A 25,216-nucleotide genomic window follows, 5' to 3' on the forward strand; every position below is an offset into this window, starting at 1 on the left:
CGTAAATTCTTAGGCAAAACAACATCAACTGCCACATCATTTATGACTTTACGCACTTTGAATGGACCTATGAACTTCCATCCCAATTTTCTGCTAGGCCGCAGCATCTTAATGTTCTTGGTCGAGACATACACAAGATCCCCAGGTTTCAGATCAAACCCCACCACCCTACCCTTGTCTGCCTGGGTCTTGTAAGCAGCCTTGGCTGCGTCAAGTGTTTGGCATGATAAAGTTCCACATAATATACTTGTTGACAAATTGGAAAAATGTGGTTTGGATCCTATGGCTGTTAGTGGATTTGTAACTGGTTGACAGATCATACCCAAAGAGTGCTTGTGAATGGTTCCTCATCTTCTTGGAGAGGAGTGACAAGTAGAGTGCCTCAAGGATCTGTCCTGGGACCTGTTTTGTTCAACATCTTTATCAATGATTTGGATGAAAGGATAGAGGGAACGCTTATTAAATTTGCAGATGATACTAAATTGGGAGGGGTAGCAAATATGGTAGAAGACAGAGTCAGGATACAGGATGATCCTGACAGGCTGCAAAACTGGGCTAAAAGAAATTTAATGAATTTCAATGGGGATAAATGTAAAGTTCTGCATTTAGGTAGGAAAAATCAAATGCATAATTATAGGTTGGGGGAGACTTGTCTTGGCAGTAGTATGTGCGAAAAGGATCTAGGGGTCTTAGTAGATCATACACTGAACATGAATCAGCAGTGTGATGCGGTTGCTAAAAAGGCAAATGCAATTTTGGGCTGTATCAACAGAAGTATAGTGTCCAGATCACAAGATGTGATGGTACCACTTTATTCTGCTCTGGTTAGACCTCACCTAGAGTATTGTGTTCAGTTTTGGGCATCACAATTTAAGAAGGATATAGACAAGCTGGAACATATCCAGAGGAGAGCAATGAAGATGGTGAGGGGTTTGGAGAAGGTGAAGGAGTTAAAATCTCTATTAAATTGATTCCAGCTATCTATCTAGTAACACTGATTAAGCCTTATTAGATTGATATTAACAATGGGAAGGAAAAGGTTGCGCGCCCTTGATGAAAACCTACCCCCTTCTAAGCAGAGTAAGATAGAGGAGTTTCTTACTATAAAAACTTCCAATGAAAACACAAAAGCCATGCAAACAAAATGATGGGATGCTATATCAGCCTAAGGGCAAGGAAGAGAAGAGTGGAATGCCTAACATGGAAAAGCAAAAGGAAGGCCATTTGAAATTCGTATCAAACCTGGATCTGTGTTCACACCCCCTGACACTTGAATGTAACAAAGTAGTGTTGAACATCCTCCCCTATAAAGGGTGGCGATAAATTGGTTGAGTAAATGGGACGCCCGAGAACATCTTTCTTATTTGTTACATAAATTGTTGTTGTTCAGTTGCACAGTCGAGTCCAACTCTTCACGACCCCATGGAACACATCATGCCAGCCCTCCTGTCTTCTATTGATTTAAAATTTGTGGAGCATATCCTGGGATTTCTAAGAGGCGATAGAATTAGGCCTCATTTCTATTACCCCTGGATTCCAACTTTGATATTTTCTATGCAGAGATATCTTAAAAGATATCAGGTGCTCCCTGTACAGTCATACTACTAGAAAGAGAAGTCATCTCTCTTAACGAACTTGGAGACCTCACCCCAGACAAGGAGGAATAGAGCAGAACATGAGACTGAGGCTCAGAAAAATGAATGGGAACGTTTATTCTGGGCCATAAAAACAAAAAATGACAAACTCTGGACTTTAATAGCAAAAGGATTAAATACAAGGTTCCCTGTACCTTGCCACATTCTGGCAGCTGTCTGGGAAGCCTTTTTTACTACTATTTTCACAAATAAAGGGAGATATCCCGGATGGTAGACCAAAACTGCCACCAGATACGAAAGAATGCCCCCTGGTGTCGACCAGTGAAATTAAGATCTTGAATAAGCAACAAAAAAAAGGGGGGGAAAGGGCCCTGACCTAATACCAACGGAACTGTTTAAAATTGACCCAAACTGGTGGGTACAGATTCTGGCCTTAGTTTTTACAGATATAAATAAGATGGGAAATATACCCGAAGTTTGGCGTAATGTGATTTATAAAAGGGGGGACCCGATGGATCCAAAGATTTTCGTCCAATAAGCTTGTTGTCCACCATAGGAAAACTTTATGCTGCAATGCTCTTTGGGAAGCTTAAATCCTGGGTCAAAGAAAATAATATTCTTGGGATTGAACAGGCTGGCTTCAGGAAAGGAGCAAGTACAATTGATCATTGTCATACACTCCAATACCTAGTAGATAAAACATGAGCTCTGGAAGGTATATTGGCAGTTGCCTTTATGGATCTTAAATCAGCATTTGATACAATCTCCAGGCCCCAATTATGGGTAAAGCTGAAGAAGTATGGCACTGAATCTCGTCTCCTTTATTTAATACAACAGCTATATAGCTGGGAAACCCCCGCCCAGGTCATGTGCGGGAAGCTGGGCCAGTTATCTGGGGTACTCTCCTTGCACAAAGGCATAAAACAGGGATGTATTCTTGCACTCCTGTTGTTCAATTTATATATTAATAATCTCAGACCTTGCCTTTTGAGGAATGATTTCTATCTCCCATATTTATCCAAATGCAAGAATCTGATTCTTTTATATGCAGACAATGTCCAGATCAGTTGTGGGGCTTTGTAAACTGATTAAAATTTTGAGGACTAATGTAATCATGAAGGTCTGTCTATTAATGTAGCAAAATCTAAGGTTTTAGTATTTAGTAAAAAGATAAGAGAGAAGAATTTTAATTGGAATATAGCAGGTCAATCTATGGAACAAGTTAATCAATTTAAATACTTGGGAATTAATTTCAATGCACTTCTTACATGGAAACCACACTTGGACCTGGTGAGAAATGCTGCCTTGAAAGTTGGGGAAGACGATTGTAAAATATTTTTATACAGCAGGAGGTGAATTTGTCCCCTTGGCTTTAAAGGTATTTTTTATATGGTGCAGAAATCTGGATTGACACTGTCATTGAGAGAATGAGCCATATTTAGTATGATTTCTTTCGACGCTTATTGGCTACTCCTGGATGTTTCAGGCATAGCACTGAGAGCTGAACTTGGTGAACAGTCAATGGAGGCTAAGGCATGGATGAAAGCATTCCTCTTGAAAGTTACAATCTTAAAATCTGAGGCAGGCCTACTCTACTCGGACTTGTACAGGCAGATGCGCATATTAGCCATCGGGATAATCTACTGGAAAAGAAAACGAAATGTTTAGGAATAATAAATGATATGGTAAAGACTACAGAGACCACAGAAATAACTAGGTTAATTAAAATGTGTGTAAAGAAACTCGATACTGATAGTACATCTGTCAGGGCCCATAGAGTATGTTCGGCATCTCATGTGTTTATACCGCTCCCGATGCAACTGCCAAAATATTTTTATTGTTTGACAATACCAAAGTTTTTACTCTGGCAAGAATGAATGCCGTTCCATCAGTGGTTTTGGAGGGTAGATATAAAAAAGTGCTACATTCAAATCGAACATGTAGATGATCACATGATAAAACTGAAACAATTGAACATATGATTATGAAATGTGCCCTATATTTTATGAGCTGAGAGCTAGTTGAATGACTTCTTTACTTAGAAAAAAGGGAAATGCCCACTGAGGCATCTGACAGTAGGAGGGCACTGCTGACGTGGTTACTGATTTTGTTATTCTCTCTGTGGCAAAATTTATATAATTAAGCAACAAAATAATTAAACAACAGAAGAATAACACTAAGTAAGGCATTATTTTATACTTTTATTTTCTGCTCAAGGCTATTGCTATAGGAGCAGTGATAGATGATCGATAGTTAGATGTTAAACCCATTGATATTAAAATACCATTCATATCAAAACCATTGCTGTCTTCAACCACGTGCTTGGCAGAACATCTCTGCCTAACAGGCCCTGTGGGATTGCATCAGATCCCGCAGGACCCTGAAGTTGGTAGGCTGAGAATTCCACCAAGCTTGCGCCAGGGCCTAAAGGCCCTGGTTATGGGTGAGGATAGTTGGACACTCTTTGGGCCAGGGGCTTCTAATAGATGTTGATAGCTTGAGCATAATGCTCTCTGGGGCACATACCAGGAGAGGGGGGCCCACAGATACACTGGTCCCTGACTAGGCTTGTCAAGTCCCCCCAGGAGGCAGGGAACCCCCCGCCCCAGAGGCCCGTTTCCCACCGCCGGATCGGGCCCCGGGGGGAACCCCACCCCGACGTGCATGTCACCCGGAAGTGACGCGACCACACCGGGCACGCTGGGGGCGAGGCCACGGTCATCCGAGGGAAAACTCTATGGTTTTCCCTCAGATGGTCGTGCCCCCGCCCCCAGCGTGCCTGGCATCATCACGTCACTTCTGGGTGATGTGCGCGCGCACTCCAGCCGCCAGCCGGGAGTCCCCCGCTGTGGCTCAAAAACCACTTGGCAACCCTATCCCTGACCATTCAGGGCCTTAAAGGTCCTTGAACCTGACCAAGTACTCAACTTGGAGCCAGTGCAGCTGGTGGAGCACAGGTCGTATGTGTGCTGTTACCGGTGTCCCCATGAGGACCCAAGCTGCTACATTCTGGACAAGCTATAACTTCCAGGTCAGCCTCAAGGGCAGCCCTGTGTTGAGCGAATTACAGTAATCAAGTCTAGAGGTGACTGTTGCATGGATTACCGTGGCTAGATCGGGGCAAGACAGGTACCTAACCTGACCTAGTTGGTAAAATGCCAGCCTGGCAACATTTGTGACCTGGGCTTCCATTGACAAGGAGGCATCCAGGACCACACCCAGGCTCTTGACAGTCTGCCCCGGTGTTAGGGGCATATGGTCAAGAGCTGGGAGCTGATACCACAATTCTGAGTCCCCCCCCCCAGCCAGCCAAAGAGCCTCTGTCTTTAATGGATTTAATCTCAGCCAACTCTGCTTCAGCCATCCCACCACAGCCTCCAGACCTTTGGCCAGATTACCTGGGGTGGTGTCCAGCTGTCCGTTCATCAGCAGGTACAGCTGGGTGTCATCAGTGTACTGATGGCAACCCAGCCTAAAACTCCGTGCCAGCTGGGTGAGGGGGTGCATGTAGATGTTGAATAACATCGGGGAGAGGATAGCCCCCCGAGGGACCCTACATGTCACAGGGTATCGAGAAGACACCCTCTCGTCACACAATTAAAGAGTACAGTGAAAGATCACAGTGTGTATTGAAATGATTGCATGTTGCTTGTTGTCCTGATATGTGTGGTAGAACTACTGAAAATGTAACAACTAAAAAGGGATATTGCCATGATACGACTAGTGTTATCACTTCCAGTGTATGTAACTCCCCAACAGTGTTCTAGCAGTGACATACATGACTTGCACTAGTGAGAGAGGTATACAAGTCCCACATTTGAGACTCAATTCCTATTTCTCTCCACCCCTCATATCCACCTGGTTGGAGGCTTCAATGAAGGTGAAGGTATCCAGCTGGAAGCGGAGAGTTTCAGTTGCTTGAGTGGCAAGGAAGTGAGAGCGGCTGTGCTGCCCGTCAATGAGGCACCTGCAGGATGGGTAGAAAGACTATGTGAATATGGCATATTGTTTTTTTCATGCAAAAATGAATCCACAAGAACTGTGTACAGTGCGCTCAAATCGTGAAGTTATGAATATGAAAATACAAAAGTAATAATAATACATTCAAATTATAGATTCAGGTACATAAAGATAGAAGGTGACAACAACGGGACGGTAGTCTCCGGAATGCAGTGCCGTTTCGACAGACGTCTTCTTCTAACCAATAGTCTATAAGCCAAAAAATAGTATAATATATATAGAAACAACAATGCTTACATCTTGGTAATTGTACAATGAAATAACATGAAATTAGTACAAAGCCTTACTTGATAATATATGAAAAATTGCATATATATACTATTTTTTGGCTTATAGACTATTGGTTAGAAGAAGACGTCTGTCGAAACGGCACTGCATTCTGGAGACTACCGTCCCATTGTTGTCACCTTCTATCTTAATGTACCTGAATCTATAATTTGAATGTATTATTATTACTTTTGTATTTTCATATTCATAACTTCACGATTTTTGTTAAAGAAATATTGAGCGCACTGTACAAAGTTCTTGTGGATTTATTTTTGCATGTCTATGGACTGACCATATTAATTTTGGTGTACATTAATATTGTTTTCTTCACCACACGATCACTATAAAACTTCTAAGATAGTAAATCCAATATTCTGCTTTGCAAACAGTTATCTCCCAAAGCAGCTCACATCAGTCTGGAGACAAAGCCCCCCTGCCCTCAGGTTTACTATTGTTTTTTGAAAGGAAATATAGGAGATGATTCTGACAGTGCCACATTTGTATCTGGTTAGGGCCAAGCTACTGTTCGCTTGCTGTTGCCAGACATCCTTAGAAGCTAGAGAAGGCCCTTACCTTACCTTCTGCAATCAGTACCTGGCAATGTTCCCTCTAAGCTCCACAGTGTTGTGAGCAAAAATTCTACCCCGTGAGCAAAAAAATCAAGTAGCATTAAAGTTGTGAGTGAGTCTACATTTGACTATCGCATAAATTAGTTTTTAGAAGATAATTTCCATAACCTTGTAAACATCTTAGAATGAATTCTTTTAAACTATATTTAAACTATATTTTAAGAATAATTTAAACATTATAAGAGAAAACAGAATCAAGTCAAATTTCATTACAAAAAATGTTGTCCTCTATGGGGGTAGATCAGGCCTCTGGAGAATGGGTCTACCTGCCCCTTTCCACTATACTGGTAGACCTGGCCTCTGGAGAACAGGTCTACCCACCCCAGTCTACTTTACTGATAGACTGGGCCTCTGGAGAACAGGTCTACCCACCCTTTCTGCTATGTTGGTAGACCTGGCCTCAGATTGTCACCTTGCACTGAGCCTTAGGAAACATACCAGCATTTTTTTGGGGGGGGGCACTCTTGCAGTCTACTTTGGGGTTTTTTTTTAGTGAAGTATGACAAATTTACAGGTCAAGTATAACAGAGGTGAAACAATCACTGTCAGAACCCTGCCTAACCTAAGAAGTAGGAAGTTGCTTTTATTTATTTAATAAGTTTATTTACAAGTAGGGCTCAGAGCACCCTTACAACAAAATAACATACAATAAGTAATTTAAATTAAATTAAATTTAAACTGGCATTAAAACTATCTAAAGACAGATCAATAAATAAGGCAATATACATTCCAGATTGGGGGGGGGATTCAGCTAACCAGCCTTGGGGGGGAGGGGTTACGAGGGATGGGGAGAGTATATGTTATCAACTTGCCAAAACTACTTCTTTATTCAAATATTTATATCCCACTTTTCCATGGGATATAAAGGCACCGTTTAGATCACACTGAAAAGCATAATAGGGGTGTGCATTTTTTTTTGATTTTTTCCTGCTCTATTATAGCTTATGGGGACCATTATAGTCAATGGGCCCCACAGGCTATAATGGAGAATTGATCCATGGGTATATCGGGGGTTGTTTTTTGAGGTAGAAGGAGGTGCCCCCATCTTCCATTGTTTCCAATGGAGGGAAATAAGGCTTGTGGGCAGGAAGCTGAAACCTGTGAACAGCCAGCTAAAACTTTGTGTGCCAGTGCCCCCTAGCACAGCTTAGAAGGAATACTGGTCCCTGGTAAGGTTGCCAACCTTCAGGTGGAGCCTAGAGATCTCCTGGAATTGCAACTGATCCCTAGGCTATAGAGATCAGTTCCCCTGGAGAAAATAGCTGCTCTGGAGGGTAGACTCTACACCACTATATCCTGCTAAGGTTCCTTTACTCCCCAGATCCTGCCCTCCCTAGGCTTTATCTCCAAATCTCCAGGAATTTCCCAAACCATAGTTGGCAACCAACTATGGTTATCTTACTGCTATAGCTAGCTTTTTACAATGAGGGACTACAGGTTTCAGCTGATGTCTCACCCATGATTTGTGATGACTTCATATTTCACAGAGGACTCAGCACTTGGTCGGGCAACACACTCATCTACATATATCTTCAGGGGTACATGGTTACCCTTTCTAACCGATGCTTGGATGTTGATAAGGTCCCCAAAATGGTAAAGAGGGTTGGAGATGGGGTGTGACCAGGTATCTGAAAGACAGATGAGGCAAAACGTCTGATGGTTATAGCTAAACCCAGCTCTCCAGAACACAGGCAGAAATTTCCTTGTGAGTTTGAGGACTGTCAGCAGACTGGATCTGAATAGGATCCACGGCGTTCATGACAATCTACAAGACTGAGTCTACTGATGCTAGTTTGGGAACCCATCCCTGGAACCCTGTTTTGCATGCCGTGGCCAAGCTGCATTTTCTTGGTAATTTCCAAGACCCTACTTAGTCTACAATAAAAGCTTCAGTCACAATGTTTTGAGAGCTGGAAGTGGTTTGAGAAAAGCCCCCGGAGGGGTGACTATGTGTATGGAGGGAAGGGAGAACAGGATCGCACAGTCTCCCAAACCCCCGTGGTAAACTGAAGGCTAAAACAGAAGCATCTGCTTTTCCAGTGTTCCTCATCATGCCAAGAGCCCCATCATGCATATGTACTATTTCAGCTCCAAATTAATGTGTGAGGCATCAGCCCAGGAGGTAATTCCCCTCCCTGCATGCATTCAGTCATCCAAAGATGTCACCTGAAAGAGCCTAGACATCCTCTGATGATATAGTGCACACACGACTGCCCTACTGTTACCAACTGTCACAGAATTTTAGTGGCCCATAAAACTAGCTTCCTTTGGTAATGAGTACACACCACGAGCAACAAGCCTTTAACACCCATTCAAGACTCCTGGATAAGCTATCAGCAGCAACACAAGAGTAACAAGCTATGACTGTGCACTTTAAAAGCTCATAAGTGCTATATAAACATGTAATAGACTGTGAAGGGTTAATGCCTCACAGAGCCATAGAGCCTTGAGTAACAGGCTGCACAAAGGGATTTGATTGGTTAGCATCAGTTGAGCAGATAGACTTGGGAACTGATTGCTGAGGAGAATTCAGTTTAGTATTGACTGAGTTGGAGTTAAGCCCTGACTGAGAAGAGTTTAGCTCTGACTGAAGAATGTTTAACATTGACAGAGAACTGGGAAGGTTGGCAGGGAGGAGTGGGTGGATCAGTGAAGACCCTGATTTGGGCCAGGAAAAGGGATAAATCTTCTAGAGAGCGAAATTAAACCCTACCCAGTTGAAAGGGAGATAGCTCTGAAGAGTGGAGTGATCCTGATCTGGTGTGTTTGGAGAAGGAATCTGGGCACTTGGTAGTGTATCTCTGCCTTCTGGAAAGTGTCAGTTAAACTCAAGAAAGTATACTGTTTAGGAAACATTGAAACCAAAGCCTCCCATCTCAATGGTTGTAAGACACTGAGGAATTTCAGACAGGCAATATATTCCAGTTCAGGAACGGTTCCCAAACGGTTTCTGGTCTGACATTTCAGACAGAACCATTTTAGAACCGGTTCCCTACCGGAATATATTTGTACTTTCACACACAAATGCTTCTGTCCTGTTCAGGAAATGGGGCTGAACTGTTTTACCTGTAAACCACTTCCAAGTAGTCTTCAGTTTCTTCTCCCGGATCCAAAACACTTTTTCCCGCCGTTTTTCGCCCATGCGGGCGATCTCCGGCTTTTTTTTTAAGGGTCGCTTTAGAGTGCTATAGCGCTATAACACAACAGCAAAACAGCATTATAGCAACCCCATTGGAATGCCTGGAGTGTTATGTTATAGCGCTATAGCGCTCTAAAGTGAATGTTTTTTTAAAAAAAAAAAAGCCGGAGATTGCCCGCGTGGGCGAAAAACGGCAGGAAAAAGCGGGGGAAAGCAGTGCAGTCTGAAATGGCAAACCGCTTCAGATCCAGCTGTTTACCGGTAGGGGAAAGCCATGTATGAAATGGCAGCCCTATACCGGTTTACTCCACAACGGATAAAAAACTACTTCAAACTGGCTTAAAAAGGGTAATGTGAAATTCCTCACTGTGAAAAGCTTTAAAACTCTCAATTGCTTGAAATATATTAACTGCCTATACTAAGTTACCCCAGAGTTCTTACTGAATTAAATCAGACATTTTACCCCTGATTTCACCTGAACTTTTCCCCTCTATGTTGAATAAAATATTTTTGTTTGTTTTTGGACTTTAAAAAGCCTCTTTTTTTCTTTTTTTTTTAAAAAGCCATATTCAGAAGTTTAAGTTAAAGAGCCAGCATCAAACTATAATACTGTGACAGGGTGGGACAGCCATAAACCTTCACAAAAGAAGAAAAAAGACAAAAGGGCTGCTCAGCCACGTAGGAAGAAAAAACAGAGGGAAAATCCTGCATCTGAATGAGGGAACACGACTAGGTTGTCATACAAGCTGATTCCTAGGTTATCTTACTGCTATAGCTAGCTTTTTACAATGAGGGACTACAGGTTTCAGCTGATTGGTCTACTCACTATCATAAACTTCAAGGGCAAAATCAAGACGCTGCCTGTCCATCAGGGTAGAACTGAAGGGGAACCAAGTGGGTTGAATTCCAAGTGAAGAGACATTCCCTGACCTAGAAAACAGAGAGTGCCAAAAATGCATTTTTTGTAGCCTAGAAGTTATATTCTTATACAAACAGCTCATTGTATTATACATTTTCACCTTTAACAGCATTAACATTGTTTATGCTCTAGATATATTAGTTCACTTCATATGGTATTATGAACAAATTAACTAGACTACAGTTTTTGCTAGTAATCGGACCTCTGGAGTAAGACACAACCCCTTGGCTGCTTGGCATCATTTATCCATTAAAACATTTTGTAGAATTATTTCTAGGGTTATCAGGTCCCTCCTGGCAACCAGCAGGGTATGGGGAAGGGGACTTACCAGGAGAAAGGAGAAGACCTCTAGGCTTCATGGCTGGCATTGCACCAGAAGTGATGTCATCACACCAGCAACGTCAGGGCAACGCTCTAGTATTTGGGCAAAAGCTCTACGGTAAAACCGGCTTCTACCATAGAGTTTTTGTCACCCGGATGTCACTGGCATATCACTTCCTGTGTGATGCTAAAGACAAGGCCTAAGCCTTCTCCAGAAAAGGCCTCCCCTGCCAGTCAGCTGATCAGTGGATGGGGGTAGGACTGGGCAGGGGACCCCTGCCTCCACCCGGGTCTGGCAACCCTAATTATTTTGCAGAATATTAGGGGCACATGAACAGTACTTGCAATTAGACCTCTGGTTATTTTCATTTTATTGTACAAAACCTTCTGCCATCATAAGGGCCACTGAGGCAGTTTACTAATTAAAACATATATAATAAAATCACATCTTAAAAACCATTAAAACCGACAAGAAACATCATTAAAACAATTAAAGCCAGAGCTAAAATACATACAAATACATTAAGAACAATTGAAACATGGCACAGGAAGGAAGTGTCACTAAGGGAATGCCAAAAGAAACAAAAAAAAGGGTCTTCATCTGCTGCCAGAACGTGGCAACAGAAAGGGACGCGCTTGTGTGTCTCTCTGGGAAGAGGGCTCTAAAGTTTTGGTGCGACTACCAAGTAGGCCCTCTCCCAGATTGCCAGCCACCTAACCTCAGAAGGCGGCCGTGGGGGGGGGGGGGGCTCAAAGCAGGTAGTTGGTCCCAGACTGCCAAACCATCTGAGACTTTGAAGGCCAACAAGATAACCAAGAAGGTTGACACAAAGCCTAATAAAACAAATAATAATGGGTAAAAATTAGCACAACTTTAATTCATTTTCCTGCTCCCCCCCCCACCGCTGCCCGGCTGAATAACACCGAGAAGCACCCACTAATGGTAGGGGGGTCTCCTGACACCAGCAGGACCCCGGCAAGCCTGTGCCCCACAGTGGCCAGACCTTCACAGCTGGCTAACCAGTCAGAGCTGGTAAGAGGCACTCTAGGCCACAGCTGCCACCTGCTTATCCAGCAATCGGCCGGGTCTAAGAGCACCCCCAGACTTCCGGCCTGTTCTCTCAAGGAAACCCCATCCAAAATCGGTGACACTTTAAATCCTGGATCAGACCTTCTGCTCACCGGTAGCACTTCTGTCTTGTGCAGATTAAGCTTCATAGATCCAGTGTATGAGAAAGTAGCACTGTAGCTTTTTTGCTGTGCCTTTGATAGATAAGAACAGCTGGTTCTAAAGTAGATTTATATGATGAATCTGTGAAAACCTGAGGCTAGATCAGGGATCAGAACCACAAGTAGTCTAAGGAAAAAAAACAGTTACAACTGGGATAGTTCATCATATATACCTAGCAGGATATACCCTTTCAAACCAGGACTTACCTGGGATAGAAACAGTCTATGGAATGGGAGAAGCGACTGGTCCGGATCACACCATTTGTGGCTAAAGGTTTGTAGTGAAGAATATTTCCATAATGCATACTGTTTGGATGAAGCTAAGAGGCAGATAAAAGCACTCATTTTCAAGCCCTTGAGGTGCAGAATTCTCAGAACAAACTGAAATGAATTGTGTACAACATAATACCCCTTCCAACCTTTTAGCTTTTCTTTCAAGCAATGAGGTGTGAAAGAAGTGGCAGAAGAGCCAAACATCCGTAAGACCACCTCATTATGACCCACCTTGGTTCGATGTCTACTCAAGCAACAACACTTTCCCAAACCTCGGGCTTTGTACTTAGTACAACAAGTGTTCCTGGGAAGACTATGGAGGTGTCCTCATGGGAACAAGCTTGTATGGTTTCCCCATTGCCAGCATGGCAGCCAATACAGTGCAGCAGCAACAGGGATGCCACGTAGCAGTTTCCCAGCCTCGTCACCCAGCAACAGCCATCCCCCTTTTATATTTTGGGGGGCCGGGCCGGGCATTGCATGATGCCACACTCCCAGTTGCAGAAATGAAAATGGCCTCACTCATCACTACTATGCTCCAGTGGTCCCCCAGAACTCTATGGTTCTACTATACTCCTTTTTGGCAGTTTCTAGAGAATCACAGCAACATGTGATGCCACTTTTGGTTACGTGACTGGAAAAGGCATTGTGACAATGGCATTTCTAAACCCCACTTCTCCCCACTGCCGCACCCAGCAGCAGCAGAGGACTAGAGGCAGAGGGAGGGAGACCTGCTCCCGCTGTGTGGCAGAGATATTCCGTTCCCCTTATATCTCCACAAGGTAAGGAGCTAGACTCTTTTTAAAATGAAAACTGGGAATTCACAGAACCTGTTATAATGGTATAATGAGATTTAATATATTTTTTTTTTTGCAAAGCTGCTGAGTGGAAGGAAATGGCCTCCATGGGGACAGGGTGACGGAAAATAAGTGGAAAAGTCCAATCGTCCTGCATGGCAGCCATCTTGACTTTACTGTAATCTTTTACAAAACTAAGTAGCAAAGGAGTTTGAGAAGGACTAAAGAAATGCCAGGGAAACACCAGAAGGTGCATGAATGCACTATGATGCTGTGGGGAAACAGGAAGAAAACCCCCACTTTCCAACACCGCTGAACACAGGGCAGATAGCCCATGGGGAAATCTCCTGTATTTCTGAAAGCTGGAAAATGTGTCTTAAAGTAGGAAATAGGTAATTCTTGTGTGTGTGTGTGTCATTCCCCCCACATAGACATGACATCCAATAAATAGGTGATCAACTTTATATATTTGTAGGGCTGCCAAGTGGGGGCGGGGGGTGGGGAAACCCCCACTTTGGAGGCCCGATTTCCGCCACGGCGGAATTGGGCCCCGGGGGGAACTCCGCCCCCCGAAGCTGCGTCACTAGAGGTGACGCATGACATAGAGCACATTGGGGGTGTGGCCCAGATCGTCGGGGGGGAAACCATATGGTTCCCCCCCGACTATCTGGGCCACGCCCCCAATGTGCTGTATGTCATGCGTCACCTCTGGTGACGCAGCTTCGGGGGGGGGGGGGGGGTTGTGACGTTCTGGCGGCGCGCGCGTCCCAATGAAGCTCCTGGATCGAAACGACACTCCCCCGCCGGTGAGTCAAAACGACTTGGCAACCCTATATATTTGGTTGTACAAATCTGTTGGAAAATTGGTACAAATAGTTAAATATTCAGAGATTGGAATGAATCTTTGTTCACTGGAGAGGAGGCATTTTTTTTCTATGTAAAAATCTTTATTTCTAAAGGGAAGGGGACACAGGAAAACCAACAAACACTTAAGACTACATGCTTGCAACAACAGACACATGGATAGTAATGGAGATTCTTCCTTTCTTCTTGAACCCTAGAAGGAAATCACCTAATGCATTAACCAATGATTGTTGATAAATATGCTTCAGTTTCCCGGGCTTTCTTTCCATTGGCTTTCTACCAGGTTCCCTTCCAGGTCAGTCTAAACAACAGCACACAAGGTAAACACATTAACCCTACAATGACTGAATTTTAGACCTTGCAAAACACAAATTTCCAACAAAATCAAAGCAAAATTCAAAGTAATCTTTGCAAAAACAATTTTCATTAGAGAAAAGCACTGTCACTTACTTAACTAGACTATTTGCCCCCGATTTGCTATTAGGAAAATTCCCCATAACATCATGCACCATTCATGCACCTCCCAATTTTCCCTGACTTTTCTTGGATCTTTTCCGATGCTGCTTTGCTGTAAATTTTTGTGAAAGTCTGTAGAAAAGCCTGGGTGGTTGCCATATGGATAGTAAAGTTTGGATTTTCCCAGTCCCGCCCATGTGGCAAACCATTTTTCCTGCTCCATCCCTATGGCAGCCACTTCGTCCTTCTGCCACTAGGGGTCCTTTTCCAGCAACTCAGTATCATCATAACTATCTGTGTATCAGGTTCTCTGAATCCCCAGCTTTCATTTTTAAAAAGGCCAGTCTCCTCCCCACCCATTTGCATCACTGAGACACAAGAGGGAAAGGCATATTTCTGCAACGAAAGGGGCTAGAGAAAGGGAGAAAGAAAGAATTCAGAAACCCTGATACCCAGATTGTTATAAAAATAGTCAATTGCTGATTGAAAAAAATAGGTAATGGTGGCTGCTGCTGTAGAACACAACAGCGGGCCTAGGAGCAGGACAGCAGGATAGGAAGACTGGCAGGCCCCCGTTTCATTCCCTGAAGCAACAAACACTAAGATTTGCTCATCAGGTTCTTGGTTGCACAGGATTCATTCTAGCCCCATAGGGTTGCCAACCTCCAGATAGTGGCTGGAGATTTCCCACTATTCCCACTGATCTCCTGGCAGTCGAGATCAGGTCACCTGGAGAAAATGGCCACTGTGGAAAGGGGACTCTGTGGCATTATACCCCACTGAAGTCCCTCCCCTCCCCAAATTCCACCCTCCTCTGGCTCCTCCCCCAAAATTTGCAGGTATTTCCCAACATGGAGCTGACAACCTACTGCAGTTGACGGGAGGCCTCACGAACAATGTTCCCTCTAAGCTGTGGAATCTTGTGAGCAAAAATTCTACTCTGTGAGCTACTGGCATGAAATTTGTGAGCGAGTGATCTGGAGTCATCCTTCCTGAGCAAAGACTAAAATCTGTGAGCTGGAGGCTGAAAAACTGTGAGCCAGCTCACACTTACTCAGCTTAGAGGGAACACTGCTCACGAACTATTGCTTCTATCCAGGAGGAATGTTTGTCACCTAGTACCACCAAAAGCCTTTGATACCAAAACCCCTAAATAACTAAAAAGGAACGGCAATGCCATTTTCTTACTTTTCTGGAGGCCCCACAAGCAGAGAGAGGATATTCCAGCAATAGCGTATTCTGGTGTACAGCAGTCACTCCACAGTCAGACCCCAAAGCCAATTCACTGGCACGAACAGGTACACCGGTCCCAAAGAGATCCACCGGAACGGAGATCACCAGGTGTGAGCTGCCGCATGACACAGACACTGCCAAAGACATAAGACATCATAAGACTGACATACATACCTGTACGATCAACTGTGTGCAGCAAGGTTACGAAGAACAAAGGGATAATAGTGTGGGGACAGGACCATTCACAATGCCTTGCTTTAAATGACAGAAGCCAGGGCTCTTTTTGTAGAAAAAGCCCAGCAGGAACTCATTAGCATAATAGGCCATACCCAACAGCAGAAACACATTAGCATATTAGGCCACACCCTTGATAGCACAGCTCATTAGCATATTAGGCCATGCCCCATGTTACCAGAAGTGTGGTTATCCAGCCACACCCACCTTTCGCTTCTTATTCTGTTTACCTTCTTTGTTGTCAAAACCCAGGGCCTTTTTTTGTAGCAGGAACTCCTTTGCATGTTAGGCCACACAGCCCTAACGTAGCCAATCCTAATGAGTTTCTGCTGTTGGGTGTGGCCTAGTATGCTAATGAGCTCCTGCTGGGCGTGGCCACCTCAGGAGCCAGCCGGAACTCCGTTCCTGTGCGTTCCTGCCCAAAAATAGCTGAGTAACACAATAAAAGAGAGAGACATGCAGCTCAAAGTAATGAAATAGTAGTGATGATGATCCTATAAATGTCTCCCTCTTTGTAAAGAGCAGATAGAAAGTTGATACTCTGACCAAAGGCAAAGGAAGGCAAGATTCCTCTGCCTTTAAAAATGGCACAGAAAAGATCATTCTGGGAAAGGTTTTGTGCAGTGAAGGATTATTACAAGAAGAACTGAAAATGGGGTTCCACAGGTCATTGGCTGAAGTCCCTGTAGAACTCTAGCCCCTCTTGTCTACCGGAAAGCAAGTCCTGTTCAGCAGAGGCTCCACGTCACCCTGCAGTTTCCAGCCTAATTACGACTTCATCCTTCATGGGTGAGGGTGGAGACAAACACAGAATACACGTGACAACACCACAATTGTGATTCTCCATAAAAAGACCTAATAAATGATGGCAATAGCAGACTAAGCAGCCAGTGTGGAACCACCACTGAACATCCATTCCTGTACAGTCAAATACCTGTGTAGTGAAGAAGCTACTTTACAGGATTATTAGATCACTAATACTGCAGTCCTACACACACTTAAATAGGAGCCACCCACCATTCGGTCTTGCACTTTTGCAGACACTCCCCCCTCCAGGATTTTTCTCTCTAGGGCAGGGAAACCCAGGAGGCGAATGATTACAGTAGCACCAGGCCCAACAACTTGCAGAGCCACTCTCAGTGGCATTGATCTCTGCCATGGAGGCCATGAAAGAGCCCCCCTGACCTGGATAGCCCAGGCAGGCAAGCCTGATCTTGTCAGATCTTGGAAGCTAATGAACAAAAAGCGAAGGTCACAGCTACAAGGAACTATTGCACAAAACGCAAAGAAGCTGCCACGCAGAGCGGCTGCAAAGTGTATATATATTAACACATACAAATGTCACAGTATATCAAAGTAGATGAATATTGTTCAAAGAGTCCTTTTCCAAGAATCATAAGAAGACATTGACGAAATTCCCCGGAGTATGCTTCCGTTTCGTACTGTACTTCTTCTGAACATAGTCAGGTAAGCAAAATTTGTGTCCTCCAATTATTCATTCATTATGGATTGCAATCATTCAGAGAAAAATATATTCAAGATGATCCTCATCCATTACACTTAGTAACTCCGAAGGACAGGCATGCTGACAGAGGTAGTAAAAGCTGTCAGCATGCCCGTCCTTGAGAGTTACTAAGTTTACCTGACTACAATGCCTTTAAATACAATCCCCCCCCCCCCCCACCACCAGACAGGCTGGTGTCTGTCAGGTTTAGGAGCAGGGCCAGGGTATGAATGTTTATGGGGAGATAGTAAAGGACATTTCTAGGAGTCATTTTGATGCGTGCCTCCCTCATGAACCTGAAGAAATGTCCACCACATCACCAGTCCCTCACACCAACTCCCCCTCACACCTCTCACTGCCCCCAAGAATGCTCCTGGCAGATTTCCAGCCAGATACACCAACACTACAAGGAGGAGGCAACTTAGGAATGCAGCAAAGACATTTGCACATAGTACTCCTGCAGTGCACTGAGCTGCACAGGCCAAGTACCAGCAAGATCACCCTGAGGTGCTCAAAACAACACAGTCTCCATATGAGCAAAACAATCCAGGAACACAAGTAGAGAGGCCATCACTTTCGTGGAAGGTGGCAGGAGTTGACTTAACAGACAGCTGCTTCTTAAATGGACAGTTCTATGTGGCCTGCTCCAGAGTGAGCTCACCAAGCAGCCTGGTGATCCCAGCACCTGAGGGCAACCCTAACCCATGTGGTCTACAGAGAGGCCCTTCAGTAGAGGGGGGGGGGGAGACATATGTCTCACTTCAGTTCTTATACTACAATCTTCTCTGTTAGAATTCCTACAACAAATGTCACATTTCAAATTTCACATCATCAGTATTATAACTGGATTTACGGAACTTAAATACTGTAGCGAATCACAGGTAGCAGGCTAGTGTGTGTGTGTGTGTGTATATATATGAACATGACAGAGAAGAATTGTATGTGGATCAGAATAATCCTTTAGAATAATAAATACCACGAGTGTGGTAGAGCAGGCTCTAGTCCACAAAAAAGTACATTAAAATTACAGCTTGTTAAGTCATCAGAGCACTGCAAGACTTTTGTGCCTATCAGCTGGGGTCAAAGAAAATTCACCACTAATAACTGCTAAAGCTGTTCTTGAGGCCACCTTGTCTCCTGAATACTCCCTTGAGGAGGAAGGCACTCTCATGAGCAGGAAGCATCGAACAAGGAAACAATTGCAGCCAGCACTATTTAAACCAGCACTTCTAGAGTTGGCGTAAATAGGAGAAAGGTTTCAACAGAATGGTCAAGGAGAAATAGCTGACTAGCATTTAGTATCCCTACTCCTCTTCCCATTTTACCTGAAGTATTTTGTGCATAGATACCAGCAAGTAAAAAGAACAAAAGCCAGACCCTTAGGAGCCACTCCATCACACACAGCACAGACTAGAGAGTCAGCCTCGGTGTGAACAAAATGCCCTTGGTTTCCCCTTCATCTTCCTTTATAGCCACTGCTCTGTGCTCAGCATGCTGCGGCTCCTCCCATGAAACAACATCACGCACGGTCCAATTTCCTCACCTAAGTTTAAAAAATCATTGCCTGTGATCCTTCTGTTCTCAGGACCCAGATTGTGTGGTCTTTTTCATACATTTCTACATAAACTAACATATACCTCTTGGTGGTATTATTGTATATTAAAAACTTATTTGAACAGCTGTTAAGTCAAATATATTTAGGTAAGAAAGATCTACTGTCTGTAATCCTCATGTTTTTACCATGTTTTGAGTACTCAAGAGGTGGAGCTTTTTGTGCACGTCATGAGTCATATTCAAATTATATTTACGTTTTGTTTACTGTCAAGAACTTCAGCATCCTTCCAGCCCCACACACTGACTTGTAAAGCCTCATTGATCCCAGTACATCCAAGTAAGTTTAGGATTGTATCTTGCCATTATACCCTTCCATGGCAAGGAAACACCCCAAATTTAGGCAGGATCTCTAGAGGGGTGTCTTCTAAATAAACAAATAAGCCCCACTTTGTTTACTGGATCTTACTCTCAAGTAAGCAGACATTAGGACTTCTCTTCACCTGGGCTAAGAACTTGACCACGGGACCATGGCACCATTTCAGGGAAAGATTGGGGCAACAGGTTCAAAGGCTTGCTCTTAGATATATCTGCTCCTAATGAATGATCACACGGAGTCTGGCACTGTGTAGTGGCTGCACCCTAAGGCCACAGTAGGTAATTTATCTAAGAAATGTTGAGAAGGTTCTACACTTCACCTACAGGAGGTTCCCATACCTTTAAGAGCTGCATAGAGAGGAGAATCTCACCAGCTGAGTCTTTCACCATTGCAATGCTGGAATGACTCAAGAAAGGAGACCTCATGGAATTTCTTCTTTGTAAGCGGTGAAAAGATGTCTTATGGAGCATTAAAGACTAGCAGATTTATTGTGGCATAAGTCTTTGAGGACTGGAGTCCACATCTGATGGATGGAGTCCACAAAGACTTACGCCACAATACACTTGTTAGTCTTTAAGATGCCACCATGAGGGTCCTTTTCATCCCTGCTGCAACAGACTCCCATTTCCCTTTGAAATGTGTATATTGGAAGTAGATTGCCTGTCACAGCACAATGCACTTCAGGAGCACTCAAGCTAGGTTTTTATTATGGATTTCCTTTGAGCATGCCATGTTAATGTGGAATCATTTACGGTTTACAAAAGAGTTTCAGCAAGAATCTTACTCATATAAAACACCAAACCCAACAGTAAAGCAGTACCTTTATTATAAGCAGCAAAAATGTTACAGCACAATGCAGCAAGCTTTTCAGTTTGCTAGAGTTCTTCAAGACATATGTTGTGCAAAGGGGTGTGTGTGTAGGGCATAATATAAAGCTGAAGTCTACGGATTGTAATAAACTGTAAGTGGAACAGTGGCAGATTGTGAACACTTGAGTCTATGACAGGCTCCAAAAAGATCTTGGCTTTGACCAAAGAATAAGAGTACAACAGCTGTATACTCTATAGTGGTAAGATGTATGTTAGATCTTGTACTAAAACAGCAGTAGTTGGACACCCTATTGGACACACTCTGAGCCCTTATCAAGAAGTGCTGTGCAAACGCTCAGGCTGCACGGAATCAAGCCCTGATGATGTGAAGTGCCAAACAAGGCATGATGGCATGAGAAATATGAGCCATGGCTCATGAAATATCCCTGGGCAGGTTTTCTTTCTCTCTCTTAACTTTACTACAGTTGAGGGTGCTCTCGTTTTGATTTCAGAATTAACAAATGGATACTTAACCCTTTCAGTCCTCAGCCATTTTCCTACGCAAAATTGCTTCCCCCCCCCCCATCCCTGAAGGGAAGAAGAGATATGGAGCCAGTATCTTTTCATCCCTCTAGGGCACTGGTTCCAAAAGTGGGCAATACCGCCCTCCGGGGGGGGGGGCACTGGAACAATCCAGGTGGGCAGTAGGAGCCTTGGGTGCAATGGGGGGTGTTGAATAAAAATAAGGGGGCAGTGGAAGCATAAAGAAAGAAGAGTCTAGAACCTATCTAAAGCAGCCTTTTCCTGCCTTCTCCTGGTCTTCCCTGGGATCAGGGAGGGAGGTGGAGATGGAGAGGGGTCCCCGCCACGGGGCGGTGGGACAGGCTGGGCCTGGCTCCCTGGCTGGCCTCAGGCACGGTGGCATGGCGCCATCTCCCCTCATCCGCAGACCGCATGGGGGAGGCGCGAGGGAACGGGCCACCCTCAGTGCCTTTCCAGGCGGCTGGGTGGAGCCAGCGCATGTCAGCCTGGGCCTCCTCTTGGCTGGTGGTGGCTTCTGGCTGCCGCAGCTCAGCAGCAGTGGCATGACCCCAACTGGTGCCTGCAGGCCGAGTGCGGGTGTCTGGCCAGTGGAGCTTGAAGGAAACTGAGGGCAAAAGGGTGGTCGCTGCCTCCGTGGGCGGGAGGACACCCACACAGGCAGCAGCACAGCGAATGGAGGGAGACGCCCTGTGAGTGACACACCAGGGGGCCAACCAATTCCGGAGCATGTGGAATGTTCTACAGAAGTGCCACCACCATTCGGCTTTTATTTATAAGGGAGATAAGATAGGTAATACCTGTTCATTCTCATAAGTGGAGATGAGTGGTTATCCACCATTATGGTGCTTTACATGGTATTTTTTCCGTGTGGGCTTCTTTCCGTGTGGGCTTTTATGTGTATGGGCATTTTTCCACATGGGCTTTTTTCCTGTGAGCATTTATGACCGTGGGTTTTTTTCTGTGGGCATTGTTCCTGTGGGCTTTTTTCGGGTCACCCTTTTTGTCCACTTCTTGAAGGTCGATTTCCAGAGGGGGCCTGAGTAAAAAAGTTTCTGAAAAGTGGGCAGTAGGCCAAATAAGTTTGGGAACCTCTGCTCTAGGGGACACCGCTTGGATTGGGAAGGATGGCACCAAACGAAAAGCTTAACACACACTCCCCCCGTGGTTGCTGCTCCAATTAAATGCCAAGCCCCCACTGTTGCAGAAATGCATGCTACTGCCATTGGCTGACAAAACTCTCTAGCACAAGACTTTTGAATACCTTGATCAGAATTTCACAAGCAGTAGGTGGGAGAATCAGTGGGTCTGAGTGTGAGATGCAGGGTTGACAACTGCCTGAAGAAAAATCTCTTGTCCATTTAATAGAGGCTTATTTACCAAGTGATGTTATTTACCCCATGACATGAAAACCATCAGTAGCCCATGTCCACACATTAAGCCTCTGTTAAAGGGATAGGGCATTTTCCTCCTGCCCTAGCAAGATGCAAACCTTGTAATCAAAGATCTCTCAGTCTGCCCTTTCCTGCTGGGTGGATTGGTCTTGGTATGGCTCAATGTCTGTTCGGTATTGTTCAGTGTCTGCTTCGGGCCAGGGGAGGAGGAGGAGGGCAGAGAACTTCAGAACATGCTTTCTCTCCGTGACGGCTCAGAACTTGGCTGCTCAGATCCCCACCCAGGAGGCCCCAGAGGAGGAGCCAGGGAGTAGAGGCTGCTTCTGAGCAATGGCGAGGGCTGTGCTGGGATTCCTCTTTCTGCTTCTCATCCAAAGATGCTGCTGCTTTGGTTGTGGTGAGCAGGCCCGTAGCTACCATGGGGCCCACGGGGCCTGGCCCCCTAGTGGTTTTTATGGGCCCCTCCCTGAGCCATGGATCCCCCAAGCCATGGACATCAGGCTGCCCCTTGTGCCGTGCCATGGGAAGAGGAACTGGGGCTCCTTAGGGGGAGCCAGACACTCTGCAGGGAAGGCCTGCCCTTGCTGAGTGGGGATGGAGGGAAATTACGGCCACTGGGCATTACCACCCCTTGCCCTGGAGCCTGGGGGGTACAGGGCTGCCTTAGGAGTTCTAAGGAGTCCCACCAATTAAATCAAAGTTAATTTAATTAATTTTGTTTTAATTGGCTACTGCCTCCCCAAGGCCCCCTCCCCAAAAAATCCCTAGCTACGGGGCTGGTGGTGAGTATCAAAAACCTGGGCCCTATCCTTTGAATCCAGGACTCTTTAGGTCATAATGGAACGGGGCTTCTAAATATCCTTTATCAGAAGGACACAGAACAGACACAGAGACTAAGATGGCGGCGAAGGAGGTGGTGTGTGCTCGCCCTCCTTCCCTGAACTTTTAGAATGAGCTAGCCTGCATCGGGGCATAACGAAAACAACGATAAGAACTGGGCATACCGTTGCATGGAGATGTCTCAGCTGTGTGCGGTGGCTGTGGAGGTTGTGGAGAGGAACGGGGTGCCTGTATGTCCACCGGCGAGCAGCTGTAGTCGGGAGCACATCCGGAGAAGAAACGCTGGCGTTGGCCTTGCGGGAGAACGATTGCTGCTGACCCCGGACTGCCGCAAGCCGGGTGCCGGCATTGGGAGGCTGACCGGCGGACTGAAAGCATGAGACGAGCCGGTGGACTGGAGGCAAGCCGTGCAGCAAGTGGAATGGGGCGGCCTCTGGAAGGACAGTGCGGCCCGGCGAGCGAGGGGAGGTGAGCCTGGGACGCCCCCCTTTTCCTGGGGTTCCTTTCGGAGTCCCTCCCAGTGGACTGAGTCGAGCGAGTGGCGAACGAGGAGGATAGAGCACGGGCGCCGGCAGCGAGCGTTACTCTCCCCCCCTCCGAGAGCCTCCTCCAGCTGGCTGAATTGGGGGAGAGAGAGAGGAGGAATACGTGTGGCCACTGACAGTGGGCCTTGACCTCCCCCTCCCACTGGAATTCCCCCCGGGTGCCTGAGTAACGACAGAGGACTGCGAGTTAGAAACGCCGGGAACAACAAAGCCAAACTTGGTCGACGGAGGGGCGGGAAGATGGGCCCTGCCGCTTCGCTGGAGGCGTCAGTAGCAGCCCCCAGGAGGCGGAACAAGGACCAGAAGCCTGACACCGGGTGGGAGTGGTGGAGCTGCTGGAGGAGTGGAGGTTGTCGGGGGCGGGGTGTTACCCCTGCAACAGAGTCGCCAGTCAGGGCTGACTGGATAAGAACTAATAGCAACGGAACTGCTGCCCCCTTGGGGGATTAGAGTGGAAGCCCCTCTGGGGACATGTTTGCTGCTAAGTGTAGGTTAGATGTTTCTGTCTGCTGGTGTGAGAGTGTGAACAGTTTGGGTAGTGTGGAGCTGAGGTGGTTTATAAGCAGATTAGGTTTTAGTATTAGTATTTAGCATTGGAAATCGGTGTGTACCCAGTTGTGTAAGGCTTGGCTTTTGCTGCTTAATTCGGTGGTCTGAAGCTCCAGCTGAGACCTGTGTGGGTGGCAATGCCTGGCCAACATATTCCAGTGCTCGTGGGGAGAGGAAAGTATAGCGGTGGGCCTAGGCACTATAATAAGGGAAGGTCACGGAGAAATATTACAGCTCGATGCCCTTCCAGCCTACGGCCCATCCCAAGGGAGGCTGGCAGTGGGGCCAGGATTGAGAACCCCCTTCCGTCATTGGTGCTGTGCAACGCCAGGTCTATTAATAATAAGACCACAGTCCTTCAGGACTTTGTGCTGGAACAACGGGCTGACCTGGCGTGCGTGACCGAGACCTGGGTGCGGGATGGGGAGACTGTGGCTCTCTCCCAGCTTGCCTCACCGGGTTTCTCGGTCCTCCACCAATCATGGATGAAGAAGCAGGGGGGTGGAGTGGCTATGTTCATTCGGGAGGCTTACTCCTTCACCTGCGGAGATCACGGGCATAGAGTGTGTCGGCCTTATGCTGGAGGCCGAGGAGAGTTTGGCGATCTGGCTGGTGTACCGACCGCCTAACGCACCGGCCAGTAGTCTGCCATCCCTGCTGGAGGCCGTATCAGGCTGGGCATTGGAGCACCCTAGACTGGTAGTCATGGGTGATTTCAATGTCCATGCCGATGACGCGGCTTCCAGCCGGGCTACGGATCTAGTGTCATCCATGGCGGCACTGGGACTCTCGCAGTTCGTATCGGCTCCCACGCATCGGGCCGGTCACATGCTCGATCTGATCTTCGCGGCAGGGTTGACAGTGGACCGGATTACTGCGGAAGCAGTACCATGGTCGGACCACTATGCACTGAAGGCCCGTCTGAATGTGCCACCCCGACTCCGTTTAGGCGGCGAGCAGATTTTGGCTCGCCCGAGGAGCCAAATAGACCCAATTCGGCTTCAGGTGGCCCTCCGGGATCCGTGGCCCCTGGCGGCTCGTTAGATGAGCTTGTGGAGGATTGGCATGACTGACTCTCCGCAGCCGTCGATGAGATCACTCCCAGGCGCCCTCTTCGCACCCGCTCTA

At 46.0% G+C, this 25,216-nt stretch overlaps 2 protein-coding genes across 2 annotated transcripts in view; one reads left to right on the top strand and one right to left on the bottom strand.

Moving 5' to 3' along the window:
- LOC107117559 (zona pellucida sperm-binding protein 3-like) overlaps window positions 1–18,876 on the bottom strand; it is a 29,091-nt gene extending 10,215 nt beyond the window's left edge. Inside the window, exons 1-6 of the mRNA XM_015419697.1 lie at window positions 18,807–18,876; window positions 15,699–15,877; window positions 12,328–12,440; window positions 10,477–10,580; window positions 7,968–8,139; window positions 5,454–5,562 (exon numbers count right to left, since the gene is read on the bottom strand). Coding sequence (XP_015275183.1) covers window positions 5,454–5,562; window positions 7,968–8,139; window positions 10,477–10,580; window positions 12,328–12,440; window positions 15,699–15,877; window positions 18,807–18,876 — 747 coding nt within the window. The remainder of the gene's footprint in view (window positions 1–5,453; window positions 5,563–7,967; window positions 8,140–10,476; window positions 10,581–12,327; window positions 12,441–15,698; window positions 15,878–18,806) is intronic.
- Window positions 18,877–21,143: 2,267 nt separating this feature from the next.
- GIF (gastric intrinsic factor) overlaps window positions 21,144–25,216 on the top strand; it is a 54,553-nt gene continuing 50,480 nt past the window's right edge. Inside the window, exon 1 of the mRNA XM_015419699.1 lies at window positions 21,144–21,333. Within this exon, the coding sequence (XP_015275185.1) occupies window positions 21,144–21,333 (190 nt within the window). The remainder of the gene's footprint in view (window positions 21,334–25,216) is intronic.

Source organism: Gekko japonicus, unplaced genomic scaffold (assembly GCF_001447785.1).
Source record: "Gekko japonicus isolate JY-2015 unplaced genomic scaffold, Gekko_japonicus_V1.1 scaffold1660, whole genome shotgun sequence".
In the NCBI taxonomy this organism is placed as follows: Eukaryota; Metazoa; Chordata; class Lepidosauria; order Squamata; family Gekkonidae; genus Gekko; species Gekko japonicus.